This window comes from Musca vetustissima, unplaced genomic scaffold (assembly GCF_032173495.1).
Source record: "Musca vetustissima isolate MV318-11 ecotype Yass unplaced genomic scaffold, APGP_CSIRO_Mvet_v1 utg900, whole genome shotgun sequence".
NCBI lineage: Eukaryota > Metazoa > Arthropoda > Insecta > Diptera > Muscidae > Musca > Musca vetustissima.
The window spans coordinates 131,135-155,469 of record NW_026885828.1 but is presented as its reverse complement, the minus strand read 5'-3'; the positions used below and the strand labels follow the sequence as shown (position 1 = coordinate 155,469).

At 36.4% G+C, this 24,335-nt stretch overlaps 2 protein-coding genes across 2 annotated transcripts in view; both read right to left on the bottom strand.

Annotated features, from left to right (window-relative positions):
• The window catches only part of LOC133333065 (serine protease filzig), a 37,771-nt gene extending 33,370 nt beyond the window's left edge, over positions 1 to 4,401 (bottom strand). The window contains exons 1-5 of the mRNA XM_061541398.1: positions 4,281 to 4,401; positions 4,037 to 4,214; positions 2,973 to 3,125; positions 2,634 to 2,905; positions 2,406 to 2,567 (exon numbers count right to left, since the gene is read on the bottom strand). Coding sequence (XP_061397382.1) covers positions 2,406 to 2,567; positions 2,634 to 2,905; positions 2,973 to 3,125; positions 4,037 to 4,200 — 751 coding nt within the window. The 5' untranslated portion in view covers positions 4,201 to 4,214; positions 4,281 to 4,401. The remainder of the gene's footprint in view (positions 1 to 2,405; positions 2,568 to 2,633; positions 2,906 to 2,972; positions 3,126 to 4,036; positions 4,215 to 4,280) is intronic.
• A 21-nt stretch (positions 4,402 to 4,422) lies between these two features.
• LOC133333064 (mucin-2) lies at positions 4,423 to 22,627 on the bottom strand (the record flags this gene model as incomplete). The annotated part of the gene is made up of 8 exons (XM_061541397.1): positions 22,622 to 22,627; positions 13,048 to 13,414; positions 10,528 to 10,640; positions 10,349 to 10,412; positions 6,647 to 6,804; positions 5,716 to 6,584; positions 5,159 to 5,640; positions 4,423 to 4,814 (listed from the first exon to the last, which is right to left on the bottom strand). Coding segments are annotated over exons 1-8 (2,451 nt in total), but the record flags the coding sequence as incomplete, so codon positions are not given.
• Positions 22,628 to 24,335: the final 1,708 nt, after the last annotated feature.

The following is a 24,335-nucleotide window of genomic DNA, read 5'->3' as shown; positions in this document are numbered from 1 at the left end:
ATGTTTTGATTTTCGTGAAATCTGTTGCATCAAAAATGTTAAATTTAAACCAGTAAGGAAAATAGAAAATTCGTGGCCAACTATATGATACCCTTCATCATGCTACAAAGATTTTTATTGTAACAGACGCATATACATAAAATTGGACGAAAATATATATGGGAGCTATATCTAAATCTGAACCGATTTTAACACAACTTCACACAACTTAATCTATACTTTATACAGTACTCTGTGCAAAATTTTGTCTTAGTCGGTCAGATATTGTGACTTGGATGAACTATTGTAGAATCGGACAAACCTATATAGATATATCTGCATCGATTTTCAAATTCTTTTGACTTTTACAAACATACGCACAAAGACATAATACCCTGTACCACAGTGTGGTGAAGGGTATAATGGGAACATTTCTAATGAATATGACCAATAAAATAGGAGTAAAAATATAAAAAAATAATTTAAACTCTTTTGGTGATACAAATCAGGGGTAGTTGTTGTAGGTTAGAACATGTCTAATCTTTGATCTTTGAGGAAGCCACAAACTTGTCTTTCGTCTTTCTTCATAAATATTTGGTTTATTACCACAAAGCCCATGTTGCCCTAAAATTACACATTCCAGAACTTTATTTTATCGGTTGACAAACAAAATCAAAATTTTAAAAGTTTAAAATCGATTTTGAACATGCTTGACAAAATCGAAAGATCGAACATTTTTAGTCATAGGCAACTGTGTATAACTATATATCTCTACTATTACTTCGGCCAATAATAAATGACAGGAAGATAGTCAAAGCAAAAACAAACAACTCTTTTTAAAATCCAATTTGGAATGAATGACTTTTTCAGGTGGATATAGTCTCAAAAATGTTATGGTATTTAAAAAATATGATTTTCTATAATTTGAGGTTTCTGTTGATCAGACAGCAAGAAAATTATTTCTGTAATTCCAAGTTTTTGAGCTTTACGCACTGTAGGACTTTAGTTATTTTCTATTGCTGATTTATTCATCATAAGGGAGATCGAACATTATATCATTAGTACTTCATTGTAATCGAATAGTTATGTTTCTTTTGCAATTTTTATTAGTTACATTATTTATAAAGAGATGTTATTGTAATAAATATTTTTCTAAAACTCATTCAGCGTTTTCGAAATGAACAAGCTGACAGCTGACAACGATCAAAAAGGTAACGTGAAAGTTTGCAAACGATTGTGCGAAGCTTATTCAACTTTCCCGAATCGCCCAAAACAAATTGATTTTGTTGTTGTTATTATTATATAAAGTAATTTGTAATTTATTATTGCCAATTGTTGTTGTTGTTTACATTTCAATCAATAAAATAATTGCAATCGTCATTATTGTTGTTGTAAATGTAATTATTGTTAAAAATTAAATAAAATAATTTATATAACCATATAATTATCTAATGTTTATTACTTAATAAAAAAGAAAAGAAAAAAATAAACGTTACATTACTTTCCTTAAACTAATTGTTCGCTTGTTTATGATCGATTGTGTGTGTGTGCGTGCATGTGATGAGTGGGTGAGTAGGTGAATGTGGGTCAGTATTCATTTGTGTGAGTGTGGGCCTTAAATACAAAATTAATGAATTGAACCTAAGTTATGTCGATGCGTTTCTCATCCCAGTTGAGGGGGGAATTTCGATGATATGTCTGTGTCTGTATCTGTGTTGCCTACTCATATTTACAATTGTTGTTTCACATTCGTCTTTTTTATAATAAAATGGATTAAGATCGGATATTTGTTGTATACTTTAAAAAATAAAACTCTAATCGATTCAAACTAATTTCAAGCTCAAATGAAATCAGTCGTTTCAATGGTTATATAATACAAAAAACTGTTTAGACCAATATCTCCAATTTGGATATTTTAGAGGACCGTAAATCCCCAAAAAGAATCTTGTTCAAATACGCTCGTATATATTTGCAAAATTGGGTTTCAGTCCTGAACAATCCTCCACAGAAACTGAATATAACCAAGGAACAAGTTGATTTCGTTTGAGATTTGCATTCGCTGCACATTATTGTCGTACTCTTGTTCTTGTTTCTGTATGCATGTATGTCTGTGTGTGTGTTTTTTAAATAAGGAATATCGAATCACATCAAAATAATCACTTGTAAATAATAATAACGAAAATTATTGCTCTAATTTGTTAAAATAACGAAATATAATAAATTAGACAAATTAAATAGGGATGGGTTCGAAGTCGCTACTCAACTAAGGCATTAAATAAAACTACACTAAACACTATTGTCTACAATAGCTCGATTTACATAGGTAACTAACTAACTAACACATACATATATAAATACAAATGATGATTATTTACTACAGATGTCGTCGATCGGTGATCGTCGATGCTGAATTGAAGTATAAGCCTAAAATTGTAAAATCTGATTGATCCAGTCTCTGAATTCGGAAATTCTTGTATAAACTCCTGGCTGATTTGCCTCGGCACAGCCAATGCCCCAGGAAATAACGCCGCCCAATTGGAAACGTTTGTCGGATTCACGTTGCAGAACCATGGGTCCACCAGAATCACCTGAATAGTAAATAATACGAATTCATTAAAAATATTATAAATACATTTTATGTCGTTCAAATATACCTTCACATGAGTCGTAACCGCCCTTCTTCCATCCCGCACAAATGAATATGTGCGGTATGTGTTCAATGTAGCCGGCAGATCGGTACATGGATTCACAAATGGTGTTATTGATAACGGGAACTGCAACCTCCTGCAGTACACTGGGTAATGGGCCGTCCTCATAGAGACGACCCCACCCAGTAACAAATGCTGTTTGACCAATGAAATCTTCATCGCTGTCTGGCACACAAACGGGTATAATGTTCGGTTGGAATGTGACCGGTTCATAGAATCTGCAAATATGTAATTAAATTGTTTTTATTGAAATCGATTTAAATATGTTCACTATATGGAGCATACCTTAATAGTGCCAAATCATATTCGAATGTTCGTGGGTCGAATTGCGGATGAGAGGCTACAATTTGTACTCTTCTTTCTTGGTAACCGTAGGGTTCTTCCTCTTCAGCCAAATCATATTCACCCAGACGCAATAGAAGATCCGAAGGAGGAACACTAAAAATTTAAAAAAAAAATAATTATTTATCTATCTATCTATTTAAATATTTTATCATTTAATTAATAAAATCTATTATTGTTTTTTATAATTAGAACTCTCTAATCGTTTTTCTTAACAAATCTATTTAGACTTTTACATTTTTCGATACAAACAATTTAATATATGTCTTCGGAGTATGAATATATGTTTCTAGGCATTTATAATTATTTTCTTGAGTATTGAGCGGAACGTAGCTATGATTGCGTTAAGGCCTCGGCTACTACTAGGTTATATTTTGTCCGGAAACGGATTTTAATGAATACAACACGTTTCAAATTTTATCGATTATAAGAAATATCCAATGAATATATTTTTTGCAATGCTGAAATGAAGGAAATGCCTGATTTGTTTTTTTGTTAGGATTTCAAAGCATAGTTTTTAAATTTAAATTTGTATATTTAAAATTTTCTATTTACACCTATAATTAATATTCTAATTTTGTGTTTAATTTTTTTTCTATTTTCAGGTAAGAAATTCGATTTTGCAGAAATTTGTTAATGTAAGTAAAACCTATAACACCTTCAAGTTTATTTAAAAGAACATATCAGAATGGTGAATAAATAAATAAAATAACTGATATACGGATCTTCATATCTCAACTATCAGTATTGATTGTGTCCATCCGTCCCTACATTATAATTGGTATAGACCGTAGTTATGGACCATCGTCACGTACTTTAGCACGTATTTTCGCTTCTAGCCATATACAAAACCTATAAATCTATAATTTTTACCACATATACATTTTTCGATATTTCAAATTATATGAGCATGATCGCACTTTCAAAACTCGCAATGATTGTTACTATGTCCTTTGTATCTAGTTTTTAGCATCAAACGAGAATTGAATTCCCCGATATCGACTTACTTATCTACACAATGTGCCGCGGTAATGGCCCAATTTTCATTCAGCAATGCTGCTCCGCACTTATGCAAATAGGTCGATGTACGCCACTGCCTCAGAGATATTTGCCATGGCCAACGTCCAAAGGCGGCATTGGAACCACCAACAATACGTGGTTCGGGGAACATTCTACGACCGCAAACTGAAATGATGGGGAAAACGATTACGATTATACTCTAGTCATACTGCCAACTGGGTCATCAATTACCTTGTCTATAGTCGACACCTTCCAAACTGTTCGTAATGGAGACATTCACCGCCAGACTTTCGGGACTTTCAGTGGTGAATAGATCAACAATTGGAATATCTGTGGCCGGGGGCTGTGGTGGTGTAATAGATGACGCAACAAATGGTGCTTCGGTAATGGGTTTTGGAGGATTTGTTGATGGTATAGGGTTTTGAGTTGTGGTGGAGGTAGTTGTTGTGGTCGATGGTGTGGTGGGTTTAGGGGTTGTGGTTGTTGTCGTTGTTGTTGGGGATGTATATTGAGTGGGAGGTTTATGTGTTGTTGTCGTCGTTGTTGTGGTGGTGGTGGTTGTGGGCTTAGGTGTTGTCGTTGTTGTGCTGGCGCTAGTTGTAGTGGGTTTGCGTGTCGTCGACGTTGTGGTACTACTGGACGATGTCTGGAAGATAATCGGTTTTTGTGGTGCTGAAACAAATATGGTATTGTTATTCACCACAGCACTAATACTGGTGGATACAGAGACACCAAGTTCCTCGTATTTATTCGATTCGATATCTTCTGCAAAAAGAAATATTAAAAGTAATTAATATTAGGACAATTTTTTGAATAATTTTGTCATAAATCTCATTTATATATATATATATCTTAATTTCTATAACGTATCATAACATTAAAAATTGTTAATTTTAAAAGTCTTAAATCTGCCACTAAGATCGCTAACAAATTAGGTTATACTGACAATTTTAATAGAACTTATTTTATCCGCGTGCTCTTAGCATGTCAATAATAATCAAAGGTCGTAAATCTCGACAGCAAAATTCGATAGTTTTAATTATTTGAATGGGGCGCCAACCAAATAAGACCCTACAGTTCTGAACGCATGTTGGGTCTGGAAAACTTACCCTCTGTCTTATTAGTAACACTGGGACCTGATGTTGTAACTGGTATCCAAGAGTCTGATGCTTTGTTTGGATCAATGGGTTCGGTGTCAATATTAGTCCACGTTACTAAGCCTGGCTTTTGAGTGGTGGAAATGCTGACCACAGGTGCATCGGTGCTTTGAATCTTTGGTGGCATAGTCGTCGTCGTAGTTGTTGTCTTCTTAGTGGTGGTATGAGGTTTCTTTGTGGTCGAAGTTGTGGTAGTTGTTGTTGTGGTGCTGCTGGATGCAGATGTACTGGTTGTTGTGGTCGACGTTACTGGTACCTTTTTGGGGGCTTCAGTTGTAGTGGGCTCTTCCGGCGCATGGGTAGTGCTTGGTTTGGGTCTGGGCTTAAATGAAGTAGTTGTTGGTCTGGGTACCTTGGTAATTGTGGCTGTGGGTTTCGGTTTGGGTCTATATCCAGCGGGATATTTGGTAATGGTGGCATTTGCTGTTGTTGCACTTAAATTTGTTGTTATTGTTGTGGTGGTGGTGGTGGAGGTTGAAGTGGAGGCAGCCACGGATGTATTTTGTTGCTTCGTTTGATCCGCCATTGTTGTGGGCAATTGTGGCTTGGTGCTTGGTTTGACCGTTGTCCGTTTATTGCTCTGGGGTTTTTTCGTTGTACTGGGTTTTCGACTGGTTTGTGGCTTGGGTTTTATTGTGGGTCGATGGGCTGTCGTTGCTGTTACATTGTGGGCCAGGGTTGGAGCAACGGTAGTTTGTGGTGACTTGGTTGTTTTTGGTGGTACAATGCGTTGCGTGGTAACAAATTCCATTAATTTGGTCGGTTCGGTGGGTGTTGCCACAGTGGTTTCCACCGTTTGGAATGTGAAAAGTTTTGTGGGTGGTGTGGTGACCTCCAAGGGCAATTCGTCTTGTGACAGTTTGCTGTTGGCTGTGGTGGTGAGAATTGGTCGAGGTGTAGTAGTAGTGGTGGTGGTTGTTGTCGTCGAAGTTGTTGTTGTAATCTTCTTTTTCTTGGTCGTTGTGTTATACAAGGGTTTTCCACCACCGGTGCTACCTTTTGTCGGCTTAGCTGTGGTTCTAATCACAAAATGCGACTGTTTGTGGGTGGTGGACTGTGGAGGTTTGTTGGTGGTTGTTGTGCTGGGCTTTGTGGAACTGATTGTGGTGGCATTTGTCTGTTGTGTAACCGGCCGGCGAGTATGTTGTTGTGTTGATGCTGCCGAAGCCATGCTCTGTGTAACAATGTTGGATATTTGAGTCAAATCGGCTTGTGGCTGTTGCAAGGTAGTATTACTGTCAATGTGTGTTCCCAAAGTTGTCAACTTGAACAAAGCACTTGTAGGCATTGTGGTGGATTCCGATGTAAAGTGATGCGATATGGTGTTCTGATCGATGCTATTATCTCCGATCTCAGGGGCAAACAATGCACCTTCATCCTGTAAAAAAAATAGAATTTAAACTTGAATTTCAATTTCGAAAAACAAATAGGGTTACTCACCTTGATGTCACAACACGATCCGAAATAGAAGCGATCAATACAGGTGCCCAAATGTGTTCCATTCTGTTTGATACAATCGATGGCGAACATACACACTCCTGATCGTCCAGATTTCCTCACTATGCAGGGCAAATGTCGTATATTTCTACCCGATTGAACTGAAATGGGAAATGAGGAGTTTCTATAATTAGATAGTGCGGTGTAGAGGGAATAATAGTAGCGTGTGACATGATTCCATGCTAATGTGGAGTGACAGGCTATTGTCCAGTTTTCTGAAGTGTCTCACTGTTTTGTTAAACGTTTAGAAAGTTTTCATTCCCCAATCTCAGTGAGAAGTGGGAAAATATCAAAAATCGTTTTTCTTCTGCGAATTTCATGGTTGTTGTTTTTGGTGTGTGTGCGTGTGTTTGTGTCTGTTGAATGTATCTCCTATTTGTTCAGTGGTATTTGGGTTGTTTTAGTCGCTATCATAATATCTTATTCTTCTTCTTCTGCTTCTCCCCAAAATCAAGCTGATGGTGATGGCAGTAATTTCATATAATTAACGTAATAAATTCTAAATGACTTCCTTCTCTAGCTTAGATGGGTTTGTAAAAGCGATCGGCAGCAGACGATAGTCGGTCGTTTCAACCAACTAACTAACTGACTAACTGCTTCTTGCGATTTTCTTTGTATTGCCGGTGGAGCGGCGGGTCTTCAAAATGCGGTCACTCAACGGCAAAACGCCTGGCTACTGACCATCATTGTCATGGTATTCTTCTTCCTCTTCTTCGTTGCGTGTAAATGTGATGCCACAGTACCCAGCTCCACAAATCATTTGCTTGTCATTGTGTTGGTCTTATCTGCCGGGCTGTGTGCCGAATGGAAGAACGAACGCTAATGACTTGACCATCCCATTTGGTGTATCTCTTACTTGGCTTAAAAACAGTTTACACGATTTACGATTTGTAGCCAACATTTAAATCCTCTCTCATATCGTATATTTGACGTATATCATATTTCTTGTGGTAACTGATCCTGCATTTCGACTTCTTAAAAAGGGTCAATGAAATTGTTATGAGTGAGAACTTAAGGAAAGATATAAACAACAACCGTTTTGTATGTCGATGAAGAATGAGAAGACACAGAGACACTACACATAAAGTTTGGAATTATTTTTGTGCCTTGGGTGAGTTATGTGGGTAATGCTGTATATTTAGTAATCGGATTTGCAGGAACAGAATTTACATGAACAGAAGAACGCCATTATTCAACGTTAATCAATTTGAATTAAACAAATTTGCCCCCTTTTGGATATTATCTGCAACACTCTTATAGTTATATTTCATCCGTTTCCGTCATTATTTTCCTGGCTGGCTTCTTTAGACACATATTTGGATTTTATTTTCTTTTAGGATATTAATTAATACACAAAAGTACAAAAGTTATTCATGATTTTATTCTGAAACGTATTTTTTGGATGAATATTGTCTTACAATTTATAACTATTTCGGAGAACAACATCTGGACATTTCGTATAGAGAAAGAAGGAAAAACGAACTACATATACAGTGAATACAAACAAAACCTATCACAGGCGACCCGTCAATCTGAATTTAATTGTGGCCTATTAAGGCTAACCGACAAATAGTCCAGATGTCAGTCAGTCAGGCATCATTGATGATGGTAACATTTTTCAGGCAACTCACAAAAGAGTTGCCATTAAAGACTACACGAAAAGAAAGACATTGGAAATGCTCAGAAAAAAAAAGAATAAAAAATCAACGGCAATTAGCATCCAAAACAAACAAAAAAGTTGAATAAGTGAAAGGGAAACACAATGAACTTCGTTTTTTTATTTGTTGTTTTTTAACAGTGAAATTTGAAAAAAAAAAAATCAAAAGTATTTAATAAAATGTTCATCTCGCTGAGAGAAATACAAAAGCTGAAACGGCAGATATCTAAGTGTGCCAAAAGGAAGATAGCAGCAACGATCGGGAGGGCTGAGACGAGATATAAGATAAGGTTGCATACACGGCTCTAAGGCTTTGTTTTCATTGTTTCTTCAGCCATCATAAAAAAACGTGAAAACATACATGACGACACACATACGAATGTAGTTCTACTGGCACAGAGAACGACCCACCAGTCAAGCGATCAGCCAGCCTGCCCCCATCGGCCAATAAACAAAACACTGTCGACGAATGGCAGCGGAATTATAAGGAAGCACAGATAGATATTCGGAATATGTGAGACAGTGAAACAGCACGCGACCTACTTTCATTGCGACAAACACCAGCACCACCGACCGCACCGCTATCACCATCACCGGCAGCAGCGACAAATAACCAATATTACACTTGGTCGATGAATCGTGCGGTCGATTGGTAGGCAGTCAGTTAGTAAGTCACCCACAAAAACAAAACAAGCGATACGACCATTGTCTAGGGGGCCCTGTTTGCCAAAGAACCCACATTCCCATATATTCAAATTCTCAAAAAGACAGCAACAACATCAACAACCAACCGTGGACGAATTCACAAACAAAAACCACTGAAAACATTCTCGCCAATAACATCGACAACAACAACAATCGGTAGCTGCGCTCGTAAAATTAGTCGCAACGACGTAGACGGCGCATGGGCGCAAGTTCGTTTTTTGAAAGCCCACAACTGGACATTAAGCGACTGCGCAGCTTTCCATATGCTACAGCTCAACCGGCAGCCGAAATTTGACGTTGGCGCAGATGAGTTGCTGTTGTTTTGGCTTTTAGTCGCTGTTGTGTTTATCTATCATTGATTGGCGTTGGTTGTTTTGTTGGTAACATTAACGACGACCACATCGGCTGTGAGTTAAGTGATGGTACACAATAGCCGAATGGCTAGCCGACTATTTGGCTGACCGACCGTGCGACGATCTGGCCGTCTGACTGACGCATGACCCAAAAAGAATATAATATTTAAAATACTCCAATACTTATAAGAGCCGCAACAACAGCAATAACAACGCCAACAACAACAACAACCAATATTGACGCTGCAGAGCAGTGATTTGACTTTCCAAGCATTTCGCCGTGTGGCCAAAGAAATGCAATAGACAAACTGTCAGATAGACGGACAGGCAAATGTTTTCTGTAATAGCAGAACCACTTCTATTTTTAACCCACTCGGGTGCAATTAAAATCAAATGGTTTTGACGGTAGCACAATTCTTTGAAATCGACAGGTATAAATCGAACGAACTATTTAAAAGTCGAAAGAATAATTTGTAACGATTGTTATTGTTTATTTAAACGATAGAAACCAATGTTTGCAGACAGATAATAGGCGTATTTAAATATTAACCATGGTACTTAGAACTCGACGATAGTTTAATAAATGCGACAAGAAGAATTTTAACATATGATGGGCATAGGTTTAATAAAACCTCATGAGCAAAAAAAAGTGTAATCACCCTATATTTGTAGAACAAAGAGAAATATGTCGAATATAATAATACCCTCTATAATTTAGATTATTTTTTTAATAGATAGTAGATTTAATAGATTTACATAGATTACAAATAAATTTCATAAACAAATTCACTTCATACATAAAATATGTCGCACAGAACTCTATTATGAATATGAACATATTTAAAAGTATCCGTGTTTTCAACAATGGGTTAATGGTATGTCTTAGGGGCATTAAAAAAATTCCTACCAGATCTTCCAAAGAAAACGTGCTTGCCATGACTCCGGCTGTGGTTTGTTTGCGGAATATATGATTGGCCATTTCGTTTTCTGTTATCTTGAAATTGTGAATGAGTCAATAAATAGTGGAAGTAAGCAATTTGTAGTGTAAATAGTTGGTCAGATGGGCGAAAAGACGTACGACGGTCATTGGTAGTCATATCCATACATACGAGTATATAGGTATAAATGGTGTAGTTCTGCGAGAACTCGTTTCCATCCATTAGTAGCTGAGTTTTCTCCACTGCCACATTCACATTCTTGACAATATCGGAATATGATATGACTGTAAGTTTGGTGGAGGGGGGAAAAATCTTGGTTAACAATTGGTCATTTGCCAGTCCAGCTCTTGTAGTCCTTAACCAGCCTTGCAGATGCATTCAAATGTGCAATACTCAACATCCACCGGTTGCAGTCAAAGTTATTTGTCTTGGCAAATAACTTGCCAGACTGGAATGGATGTGAGTGCGCTGATGTTGATCTTTATGCAAATCTGTGTCGTAGTCCCGTTAGAATGGAATTGATTCGTTGCTGCTGCAACATGTTGTGTTTTTGTTTTATGCCGCACTAATTCGTTTCCGATGCACCACAGATAGTACGGCTGGCATGAAGTCAACTCATAAACACTGGCATGTGGGGTTAATTTGTTTTGGCGAACCTGCTTCGTAAGGGGAACAACATATGAAGACAGACAAATTTGCGGGACATGCTCACTGTGGGACTACCTCAACCATGGAGTAGTTGATAACTGGCATTGCTGTTGCTGTTGTTGTTTTTGTTTTTATCAAATTCCCACAGTACACGTCTTGAAAATTTGAAGAAATGAAGAAATTTGCCTAGATAAAATCAACTGAGATTTCATTGTGAGTGTAAATATTTAACTATGAAAGAAGTCAAACAATGGTGCTGGCTGAGTGACTGACTGACGCTGCGGGTTTACCTTTTCTTGTTGTAGTTTTTTTCCTCCACATTTTGTTTAACGTATTTGTTCCTAAAGATAAGAAATCCATCAGATAATTACGTGAGAGAAAGTTAAAAAACCGCTGTCACTGATTTAACAAAAACAAAACAAACAAAGACCACAAGAACAACAACTTCGGCAGCAGCAAATGGCAGTTATACTAACTGACTGACTGGATGGCTGGTGGGTTGGTTGCCTGACTAACAGACTGACTGGTGTTGTTGGAGATGTGTTATTTGGAAATTTTCTGAAAAGTGGAACATTTAATACGAGACAGGTTGCTGTGGCCGAGATGACGCTGTTGCTGGTTGAAAGTTGGTGGGTGTGTTGTTAACGCTCATGCCACAAAGCGTAAGGCAGTGCATACATTCACACACACACAAACAGGAAGCACACATATAGATCAACTGGTAGCAGTGATCAACTTCTACTCTGTAATTTATAACGAATTCCTTGTAAAACGGATGAGCTCCGATGCTTTCATTGCTACTACAAGCGTTTAAGCAAAACTTCTATTTTATGCCACATGAATTGTTTGTGTATCTGTTACTAACACACTCTTCTAATGGAAACCTGATACATGCCAGCACACCATGCCATGCCATACCAAAATATAAAACGGGTTAGATAGAACAAGTGCGCCTACTTCTTCATTACTAAAACAAACAAATCGAAACTTTGTTCTCATGGAATTTATGGTATGGATGATGTCGAAAGAGTTTTATTTTTATTATTAAGCCAACAAGAGGCATAGTATTCGATTTTGGCTGTGAAGAACGTGCCAATGTCAGTGTCCCATGTAAATTAAATTATATTTCGTAAAAGTAAAAATTTCATTTTAGATTAGAATTTTTGCAGATTTTTTGCTGCCGATGCATTATGAAATACTTTTATATCTCTTCTCGTATAATTTTTGCCCACAATCAAGGGCTCTCAAAGAGAAGAATTCGTCTGCAAAAGCAATTTACCACCACGCTAACAATATTTTGTGGCATAGAGTTATCTAATAATAAATATTATTGATTATTAGCCTAAAATTAATTCGACCCGATGCCGGTGATCTGGATAAAAACTGCTTTGCTGTCGTATATACGCGTGTATAATTGTATTCTAATCGGACCCATACATTCAAAATTTTTAAAAACAGGTTTCAGAATTGTTCTTAAGTTAAAATCGTTCATAACGATATATCGATTGTAAATACGATAGCCTGAAATCCAAAAAATCTGCCATACATTTAATAGGTACATTTCAGGGTCCATCCTGGAATGCATGATTCTACATTTCTTGGCCTACTTAAAATGTCCACATAGATACAGATATATACATTGCACTTGTTTCTGTTGTCAATTTTAATATGAAGTTGCACTTTTATGGACTGTTGACAAGTACACGATAATAGCTAAATTACATTGATACAAAACAATAGACTTAAGACACAAACATGTTTTGAACCACGACCGCCTTTGGCTTCACACAATTAAAATAGAAAACAAATCTCTTTCGGATGTGATAAAAAAGAAATTCCAACATTTTGATTGACATTTGAGTCTAAATATTTTTGTTTCTACTTAACCGACATCGTTGTCTACAATATGCTAATAGCTAAAGAACTACTATTGTAGTTGCTTTCATTCTCTGCTGCGTTGAAATGGAAATGGATAAGAAAACAAACAAGGTTTTTTTTTGGACGCTAAAAAAATTCCTAATGCTATTCGGGTTATGAACTTACATTGTGCTAAGCTGGGATTATCGACAAAAACGGGATTCGCCGATGCGGTGGTTATGAACGTCGCCAGAACTAGTGTCGTTATGCTGATCAAATTCATGAGGCTGCTTAGCCGGCTCCTGGTGCTGGGCTTTGTCTTCTGTACTGTTGCGCTGGAACTGCTGCTGAGCTTCTGATATTGACAACGACGTCCCGGATGGCTCTGGTTTTTGATCTGTGTGAAGTGTTTTCTCAGTTTGGTGCAGAACATGGCTGCTGCGGATGGCGTTTCTTTGGCTTGGCAGGTATTTTTTCCGGTGTTCGTAGTTACATAATCACAATGTATGGGGGGCGAACTACTCGTCGCATTCATTGGTTTATCTGGCCCCATCTAAAACGAGAGAAAAAAAAAACAGATCACAGTTAGTCACTACGCCCTACTAAAAATACAGATAGCATGCCATCCTCACACACAATAGTTAGGGTGTGTGGTCAACTGGGTAACAGCAACGAAGTGAGTCATTTCAAATGAATTTTCTTTGCACAAGAGTTTTGGAACCGAAAACATCGAATTGACCTGGTCTTATGAATGTAATTGGTATATTTATATGTGATGATTAATGAATTTTCTTGCAGCTCCCAATGACACACCACAAAAGCGGCTTTTTTTGTTTGGAAATCAAATCCAATTTTACCACACTGAGATGGACAGTTTCTTTGGAAATGCCTGAAAAGTTATTAATCGGCATTTCTTACTAACACTTCATTAACAAAATTGCCTAACAGTTTGACTTTCTTTCAACCAAAACTTCCCTAACCAGTAGTTTCATACAGCGTCTGGCTCCCTTTTACCGCATGTCTTTATGTTTAATTCATAACAGTTGTGTGTAGAGAAAAACAAAAAAAAAGGCTAAGCGAAAAGTAAAAAGTTAACGCCACTGTCTTAATATGCCAGCCTAAATGCCTTTTGTTAACTTAGAACAATGTTCTTCTTCGAATTCGCCATCATCACCTCCAACTCTGCCACCGTTCTTGTCAACGTTTTTTCTTCTTGTTTTTGTTTCCATCATCTCCATCTACACTGATGAAGACATGAGGAATTATGTCTACCTTTTACGCCGACATAACTCTTGCGTAACAGGTCGTTGACACAAACATCTCTAATGACAATCACAATTTAGTTTTTTGCCAAGAACGAGAAGAAAGAAAGGTTCTTGTTTTGTATGAGAAATGACAAAAAATACAAAAATGAAAAAGAAATCAATAAAAGCAATGTTGAAAAGCTGAAGAAATTTCGAATTGAGTTACTGCTGGCACACACTTTTGAAAAATATAAAATATAAGGATGAGATTTCAGGAACTATGGGAATTTAATAAGTACGACCTGTTTGGATATGTAAATGATCATTTATTCTGTTCTAGGTAAACTTCAAGTGTAAATACGAGTCAAATTGATCATAGCCCTCCGTCCCTGTATTTATAATACTCCATTCTGTACAAAGGTTTAGAATTTGGTGCCTTATAGCGAATACATACAGACGAAAACGTTTATCACGACTATATCCCGAATTGCTGGCCTATATAATCTACTTTATAACAATATATCGGTTGTAACGTCCGGGATTTGCAAAATATTCGAATTTTCATATAAATTTTAATGTCGTTAATAAAGACCAAACTCGCCGATCTCTTAACCATCGTTATGTCGCCCATATGAATATCTAATTTCAAAATATTCCAAATGTTGGCTAAAAACTGGCTCTTTCATTGCCAATATAGACACCAGGTATTTTCCTCCTTTCCTTTAATTTAAAGGACCACTTTTTAAAATAACCATATTATAATTTTATTTACTGTTTTCAAAATTTAATGTGCAATACTCAAAAACTCTTGCCTGTGGTCAGTCTCATTTCCTGGTGATTACGAAGATGTTATTGTGTAAGACGGGTCATTTCGACATTCTGAAATTTGTTAGGACATATAGGAAATTTTTTAGAGATTGATGATACTGACTGAACACAGTTGGTATTCGGTCTTACAAATCTACTTTCTCCTACAATGCAATGTGACATTCTTAATATGTTATCCTTTTATAACGAAATATGTGTAAATAAGTCTATAAATAATCGAAACCTGCTACTCCGACAATAGTTTTCTAAAATTAAATTCATTTTTGTATATGTATGCGTATTTGAAGGCAAAACAAACATACAAAATTCACCAGTTGATATTGATGTTCCGATACGGCTATCTAAGCTGACTGCTAATCTGTTGGCTGCCATTAACAGGTTCTCAAGCACGAGATTTTGGCCCAATTTCCATAACCAAAATGAAACAAAAAATCACACCTAGTAGTTTAACAGTGAATTTGGGTCACGTTCTTTGTGTTCGATTTGCAAATAATAATCACAACTACAATGGATATCTATATTTGTATGTATGTATAGGTGTGTGAAATCCAAAAATATCAACAGAAAAAAAAAACAACAAAAATATGTAAAAAGTGGATTTTTTTATATTTCTTTTTGAAATGCTATACAATTTCAGGGATTATCTCCAAAAAGAAATATTTGGGTTTCTGTAACAAAAACATTTGCAATTGAAGATAACCAACCATTGGTCGGACATTTGCCCGGCAGCTTCCGTTTTGATTTTAGGGTCTCACACACTCACACATACCCAATGATTAGTCATGAAATAAAAACGCACTACTAAAAGTGAAATTAATTTTTTTTTAATATTTTTGTTGTGGTTGTTGTTGATGTTGTTAGTGTATCGCTGTATGAGTGTGCATTTGTGTGGTCGTATCCATATCTGTGTATGATGATGGAAGGGAAGTTTTACAATCGCTCTCTATGTGTTGGTGACTATGAATATATACGGGTTTTTTGTTTTCAACAGCTCAGCCGTTGTGTTGAGCATTTGTTGTTTTGTTAAAAATATTTGTTTTTTTTTTATTTGATCAACGAGAATGTTAAAAAAGCGAAAGTTTTTTATTCAGACTATATTGAGCGAGAGGGCCAGCTAGCAGCCATAAATGGCAGCTTTTACCCACACTTTGGCCTTTTTGGTCTGTCATAATTTCTTGAATAAAAGTGAAAAGCAAACGAGCGAGCAAATGTGTTGCTTGGTTCGCGACATCGCAATTTGGGCCAAAGTTGGAAAGAATCTGCTGCGGGAAGATGCGACCGGCCGTGACAGTGGCCGCAGACCAGCAACCGAACCACCGCACATTATGTTAATGTTGATGTTCACAAAAATGCTAATACATAACAATTTGTCAATCTTTCTGTCGTGAGTGTGAATGTGTTTTATTTTGTTGGCATATTTATGGCAATTTTATTGACATTAAAAAAAAACGAAAAGAAAATAAGAAATAATTTCCAAGACTTTTCTCAGATTAGCAAAGCTCAACGGCTAATTCGCAGCAGTAGCAACAAAAGAATGAATTACAAATTTCTATTTTTCGTATTAGACTTGTTTTCTTTGAATTCATTTCACCGTTCGTGCGTCCGGTCCGGCCGTCATCACCGCTACCACCGCTACCACCACTGCCAAACAAATTATAACGACATAATTTTTATTTTTAACAACTTTTACTTGAACATATAAGGCGGGCCTTTGTTGAGGCATTACAACATTTCTTCTTCTTTTCGTGTGTTTCTTTTGTTCGTTTCTTTTTTGCGCTGAATGATGGACGAAGAAAAGGTGTGAGCGTGGTTGATGGGGATTTTTTTTATATTTTTGGTCTAATGGCAATAATGGATGTACACAGTTATGCGAGTAATATTTGTTTGTTTTCTTTATGATGTCTTGTTTTTGTAAAGTATATATGTATGTATGGATGTGTTTCATAATTTATTATGTCAACTCGGTGACACCATCACGACGACACCGATGACGATGATACATTTTTGGTCAATTGTTTTTGCATTTGGAGCGCCCTTTTATTTTATGTGGGTATCCAAGTGTGTGTCCGTCTCTTACTTAATTGAAGAGAATTTCACTTTTTTTATTAATTTCATCATAACGAGGTGGAAAACAAGGCGAAAGATAAACAATGACAACATCAACTTGAAATAAATAAATTGAGTGTCAGGAAAACAAATATTGGATATAATTTCATTATAATTATTATTATCACAATAGGAATTATTAAAATACCACACAAGATAATTTTGGATGCAATGAAAATAATAAGAAAAACTGAGACAGGTGTGGGAAGCTATATATATATATATATTGTATTAGTTAACGTTCTATTTTTTGTAGTGGAGTGAATCGGGGAAAATGCTGTATAATGTATAAACACCAGACATCAAACCTCGTGTTGATGAACCAACAAAAAACATGTGACAATGAGTAACAGAAACAAATACTGTAATTACCTTTTGTAAATATTTGGACTTAAAGGGTTAAACAAACGTAATGGGATTCCTAAACAATATATTAAAATTCGGTATTATCCATCTAAATTTGCATAAATCTATTATTCTGTCGCTTATATAAATATAATTGGCTGGCCTAATTTTCCCGGAGATACGATTACAACATTTAAATGTGTGGACTAATCCTCCTAATTGGGTATATATCTAATATTCATTCACATATATAAATTTAATTGGCTGGCCTAATTTTCATACTAAATTGAGTGGTTTTAATGTATGCAAATATATAATTCTGAAATTGCATAAATTTTCGACTAAGACAAGCAAAAAAACATGTAAACCTCAAGTACGATTTCAATGAGTTTCTATTTATTTGAATAAGTTTTAATAAATGTCAATAATATTTTTCCAAATCCAATAATAATCTAATTGTATTATAGTTCTAATTCCATCAAATAATGTAATTAGCATGTTCGTGCTTTCTCCGAATATACATACTTTTTGAAATATTGAATCCTAATAATCGTGGAATATTCTTAAATATACAATTGCTTTTTTATTTAATAATAATCAATAGCAGACATTTTGTATTATTTTTTAAAATAATACATTTTAGATTACCTTGAACCGTTATAATTCAAATCCATCTACCAGTTAGTTAATTTGACATAAAATCCTCAAATATATAAACAACTAGCAGAAATGAGACAAACAAAGCAATGTCATTGTTAATTGTTCAGATGCTAGACAGCGATTCGTGTACAAGAATTATTTTGTATCTCTAAAGAAGCCATTATCTGAACTGAATAAACGAAAGACTTAAGACACAAGCACAACATGCAAAAACACACTGAGGAGATTTGCCATTCCCAACAAAGCGTATTCAAATTATGCTTAACTCTTGGCAATATCTCACTTCCGAACCTATAATTTGCTGTAGCATGCAAGCGTTTCATTTTAATTGTCAGCCATCCCGGCAGCCATACAGTGAAGAGTAAAGAACTTGGCCAAGACCTCAGATTCTCAATCGGATTAGTGGGGTGTTGTATCTGTCATAGTCATAGAGCAGCATAGATGATTTTTATGATGATGATGTTGTGGACGATGGAAATGAAGTGGTTTTTAATTGCAGTCAACGATAATTGTAAAGAAATTGATGTGATTTTTATTTGATGGCGAAGTAGGAAAAATATCTGGTTCGGAATCAGTTCTGGTTCGGCCGAGTGATTGAGTGAAGGATACGCGTTTTGGGATGAGATTATGACAAGTGAAACAAGATATGAATGAGCTGGGTCGCTGTCTTTTTTGTTGTTTTTGTTTTATTGGGTAAAAAGAGCTGCAAGAAAACTTACCATAAAGCAAACAAGAATACCAATGCCGATCGCTTAGAATGGTTAAGTGGCTTTGGCAAAAACAAAGACAAAAGATCTTCGTTACTCCAGTCAGTCTATGCGACTGGAAACTGATGTTCCAAACAAATGCAGCGAGCAACAACTTTCAACAGAAATATAGAACGTTATAGGCCTGCTGTATGTTAATATCAAGTGATACGTGCTGCTGGACGTGGGTATTGGCTCTTGACTGTCGGATGCTGATGACGATGTTAATATGGTGGTTAACTGGCACTACCTCCTCTCGTTACAGTTGTGCTGCAGATGATGATATGATTTTGATACTGTTGCTGCTGCTACTCCATGAAGCAACTCGCCTGGCTAATAATATCAACACACGTATGTTTGCGTGTGTGTGTTTTAAATTGCTGATATTTGTGGCAGGAATGCTGTTATACGCTGATTTTTGCTCTTTGTTCACTTCTACCGCCGATCTTGCAGAAGAGAACCTGTTGTCGTTGTGGCAACAACAGAAGACAGATAATGATGCTGCTGTTGCAGATGATGTGGTTTTTGGTTCAAAATCGTTGCTGGCATGCGAGTAGGCTGGAAAGCACAACAAGTGGATAACTGTTGTAAACTGTGCGTACGGCGGGCGGGTGTGGTGTGGTGGAATAACTTGATTTAATGTCAAACTCTTGGGCCAAAGAACCAAATTTTTCGTTTGTTTTGCTTCAAGATTTGTATGTATGTAATATATGCAATTCTTGGCTCGTACCAGTGTACACCACTATGTAAATTGTTCACTGATTTCAAAGAAAGGGGAAGATGACCACTTGAGAGATTTAGAAAGTGTGCTCAGGCCTTGTTAAATTCGTATTTATTTATTCCAGTTTAAAAATCCCCTGGCTTAAGTTTAGATCACTCATAACAACCACTGGACGTATTGATGATGAATTTTGTTAATTTGTTTGACGATATTATTCTTCTTTTTTGTTTGTGTGTGTGCTTTTTTTAAATTATATGTTTTCTTTCATAGACTTTCTTTTAACATTTCTTTTCCGTTTTAATGAATGACGTTTAGTTTGTGGACACAAGTTTTAATTTTAATTTAATGACCCCTTTGGGGGTAACCGTTATAAATTTGCTGAACACAATCTTGGTACACGAATAACAAATGCTAGACTACCACTCTTTCACATCAAATTATCGCATTTAATTAATTTTTATTTGTTTGTTTTTCTTCTTCTTTCTACTCAAAATTAATTTTCTTTTCTTTATTTTCGTTGTTGTTGTTGTTGCTTTTGGTTGTCACAATTTCTTTTTCATTTCTCTTTATGTTGTGTCGGCGATTTGTTTGCGGCCGTATTCCCAAAGCCTGTCCGACAAAGGCAAATGTAAAACAGCAACTGAAGATCCGAAAGTAATAAGCTTTAGCATTAAGACACATTTGTGACTGCTGTGGACGACGGCTGGCTGCCTGGTGCGACGTTTCGGCTTGGTCTGTTGGGGAGTTTTGTTGTTGTTAGCTTGACGGATCGAAACTATCTTCAGTCCGTGGCAGAGGATTAGCCATTGCCTCAAGCCAGTGACTTAGTAGTTGGCGTCACAGTCAGCGTCTGCGTTGCTGAGAAGAGCAGCATTCAAAGTCACACTCTTGACTTAGCCGTCTGCCTTGACTTTGACTTTGGTTAAGTCCACATTACCGCTATCGTCTTTCTGTCAACAACAAAACACAAGAATTCTCACCGTTAACAGCAACAAGAGCACCAGCAACACAACATCACCATCAGCCTCAACCTCAAACAGTGTTACAAAGTCAACGAGAAAAATCTTCTCAGAAATGGTTGGTTGGTTGTTTGTTTGGTTGGGGGTTCGTTCGTTTGCTTGTTGGTTGGCGATATCTTCGTATATTTGTTGGTGGACCAAGATTTGGTAATGCCTTGTTTAAACAATCATTTCTCTTGTTGGATCTTTTGCGTTGCCTGTCTCTTTCGTCAGTGTTTGCCGAATAGAATCTCCTTCGTCACTGATAAGTATTGTGGTTATATGAACATGAGAAGACGTTATGAACTCCCGGTATATGTATGTTTGTATACATGTGTTCGTCGTTCTTGCAAAAAAACAAACAACAACATAAACAGAAAGCGAATCCAAGACACCAAAAAGAGCGAAAAGAATATATCTTTAGCAAGCATGCGCAACAATTGGTTATATTTTGAAATACCCTACATGTCATTTGTATCATCTGTAGGTTAGGTATGTGGGAGGGTGAGATGATATATTTTAATATATTTTCAATATCATCACCTCTAATGCAATGCAGTTATTCCCAATGTATTAATTTTATTGAACTCAATATTCTATAATATCTGGTATTTGAATTTAGACTAATCATTTCATAACGTGTACAATCGTCGTTCATATTAAAATTCATATAAAATTGTAATACAAGTATATACGAGTCAGTATTACCGCGTGTAGGGTAAACACACAATGTTTGGCAACGTCTTGTATGTTTTGTTTTTATGCTCTTATGGGCTATACGGAGATTCATGTTTTTATTGTTTATACAAAGCTTTACAGTTTCAGCAGATGATGATGGTGTAGAGGAAGAAAATAACAACAAAAATCACACACGCACACAGTTACGATCATTTGCTATATCATTATCCAAAGAAATCCAAAGCAGAATTTCAAACCAAGAACGCAGAGTTAAGGAAAAACTCACAAAAGTAAAAAAATAAATAAATAAAACAGCGGGACCCGTTTAAACTAAATGAAGTGTTCAGGTTGTGTTATTCCCTTTAGTCGTAAGGCAAATATTACTATCAGCCATAGTGAAAAGGTGCCTCATCGGATTTGTACGTCAAGCTTTTTTATTACATCAGTTTCATATAATTATATTATATAGACCCATTAACAAATGTCTGTCCGTCGATATCGATAACTCCCGAATGGAGTAACCAATTTGAAGGTGGAGATTACAGATATATTCTGTACTGAATGGTAAAAATATTGCTGAAGAAATAAACCAAACATTGGACAACCGAATATTTATACTCAGCCAATATCATGTCTGATGATGGGGCCAATCGGTACAATCCTTCTAGTACCTCCCTACCGAGTAATTGAATCCCATTTGATCCAAACTTTGCACATCATAAGGTTTTCTGATACCCCCCACACATGGTTTCTACATATTACCAATTGATTTATACCAATCTGACCTAAACCTAAATCCGAAGATAGGGTTTATTGGGTAACTCCACTATATATAATAAACAAAACTTAAAAATAAAGTTCAACATACAAGTATGTTATTATAATAGGGTAGTCCACATTCCACATAGTCCACTTATATTACACATATTTTTGTATAAAATATTTATATATATTTGAAAATATGGCCGAAATATACATCAGAACTACTTCTGGAATTCGATTAATTCCCACCCTGCTCTAAATTTTTTGAATTATAAAACATTTTGTAATCTTTTTATTTTTTCTTTTCATTGCAGCAAAATATCACAATTTGTTTGAAAACACATTAGGCAGACTTCACTGTATTAAAACCAACGTGCTTGGCAAGTAGTTTTAACGACAACAACAACAACAACAACAGCAAGACATGTACGCAGCTCGGAGTTATTTTTTTATATTTTACGCTTCCCCCCATTTTCATGGTAAGTCTTTCAGTTTGGAGCTCTTCTGCTTGTTTGTTTGCTTTCTTCATTGTATTTTCTTTGTTGTTCTTGAGGCGTGCTGTCTCTTTCCTCTTTGTTGTCGTTAGTTTTTGTTCGTTTTCTTTCGGACCATTTGTTGTTGTTTGGGGTTCTTTAGCCAGGCTTTTATTCGTTTTCGTGGCCAACGACTTACGCGCATAACGGTTCTCATTAAGGCCAACACACTCTCCATTCACATTATTGCACACACTCTTGCACACACATATGAGAGAGTGTATGTCTTGCTATGTGCGTGTGTGTTTGTGTGCAGTGTCATAACACGGAGCATAGATGACTCCATGAAGAAGCCAAACACTAAACCCCACCGAAACAAACGGTAGACGGTGTTGGGTGAGTGAAGCTATTCAAATGATTTTCTCATGGAAAGCAAAACTCAAAACCCCGTTTCTAGTCGGTCAGCTGATTAAACGCAGTCAAGTGTTATTGAGGTGGTGTGCGCATTCGTCTGCGGTGTGGCTTTCTCATTGTAAGCAGAACGCTTACGCAGAATATATCCGTACACGCTATTAGTTTGTTTGTGCGAGTGTGCTGAAGAAGAGTGTAAACTTTCTCCGAAACAAATGTGGAGACTCTTTTCTTCTCTCTTTACTCCCCAAATTGAGTTTTAACCATAACCATAAATAAGGCACACACTTACAACCATTCCGAGTTTTTATTTTGAAAAAAAAAAAAATGGAATAACTTTTTGTTTTAACTTTATAAGGGAAAACTGTTTACAAAACACTCACTTTTGTATAGAAAATATTTTCATAAAATTCCAAATCTGATTCAATCCACTTTGGCAGGCACAAAATCAATAACTTGATACTGGCATTCTTTTTGGAGAACTTTTATCCACTGATTTTCTTTTTTTAATTTTCTTCTTCTTCTTTTTTATTTATTTTTTTGTTTCGGTATTTAAATTGTTGTGGTTATTTTAATGGCCGGCATTTATCGTGTAATGAAATTCATAATCTATTTATAGACAATACTCGCACTAGAACACCAAACAACACCGAAGCGTACCTTACCGAACCGGACGATCAATTGGCAGAATGGATATTTCTTTTCTGCACGACACTGACGCGACCATCACCACCAACTGCGGACAAATACCGAACTTCTTGTTGTTCTTCGCTATTGCTCAGCCTGGCTGGAACTATCTTGGTAACTCGCACAAGTACTCACTACCAAGTCACTCACTTGCCATACACCTGAGCTACCAACACACCTGAGAATAAAAGAATGTTCTTCTTGGTGGCAATGTTCTTTTTTGTCGTGTTTTTTTCGTTTCTTTGTTTTTTCTCTTTGATTTGTTCTTCAGTTCTTGTTCATCCCGTCGATGATGAACTTGAGACCTTGACACTGAAGACGTTTCTTACCAACTGAGCCAAATGTGTGGAAGAGAAAACAAGTTATATCATGTTCGTTGGTCAATTACAGCAAATCATCCACACATCCAGCAGCTAGCAAGCAAGAAGTCAGGCCGGCAGGCAGTAGGCACCAATACAAACACAACTTCTCATTGTTCGTTCGCCGGGATTTGGTATTGTGGCTCTAACGAATGAAAGGAAATGAAACAGATTACAGTTGCCAATGCAACAACACACCACTACAGTCATTGGTGACAATATCAGCATTGCTATGCCTTCCAAATGACACAATCACTCCACAACCCCATCTCAGCCATTGCCCTTTGCCACCGGTAGTGATGATAAGATTAGGCGTACGTGTAATGCATTAGTAATAGGTGAGTGAGCATAATGCGATCAGGCCTCCTGACTCAATGGTGTCATTGAAAATTGAATGTTTTGGTTTTCACACCATGGGATGGAAAAATTATGAATGAAACTAACTGATTAATGCGG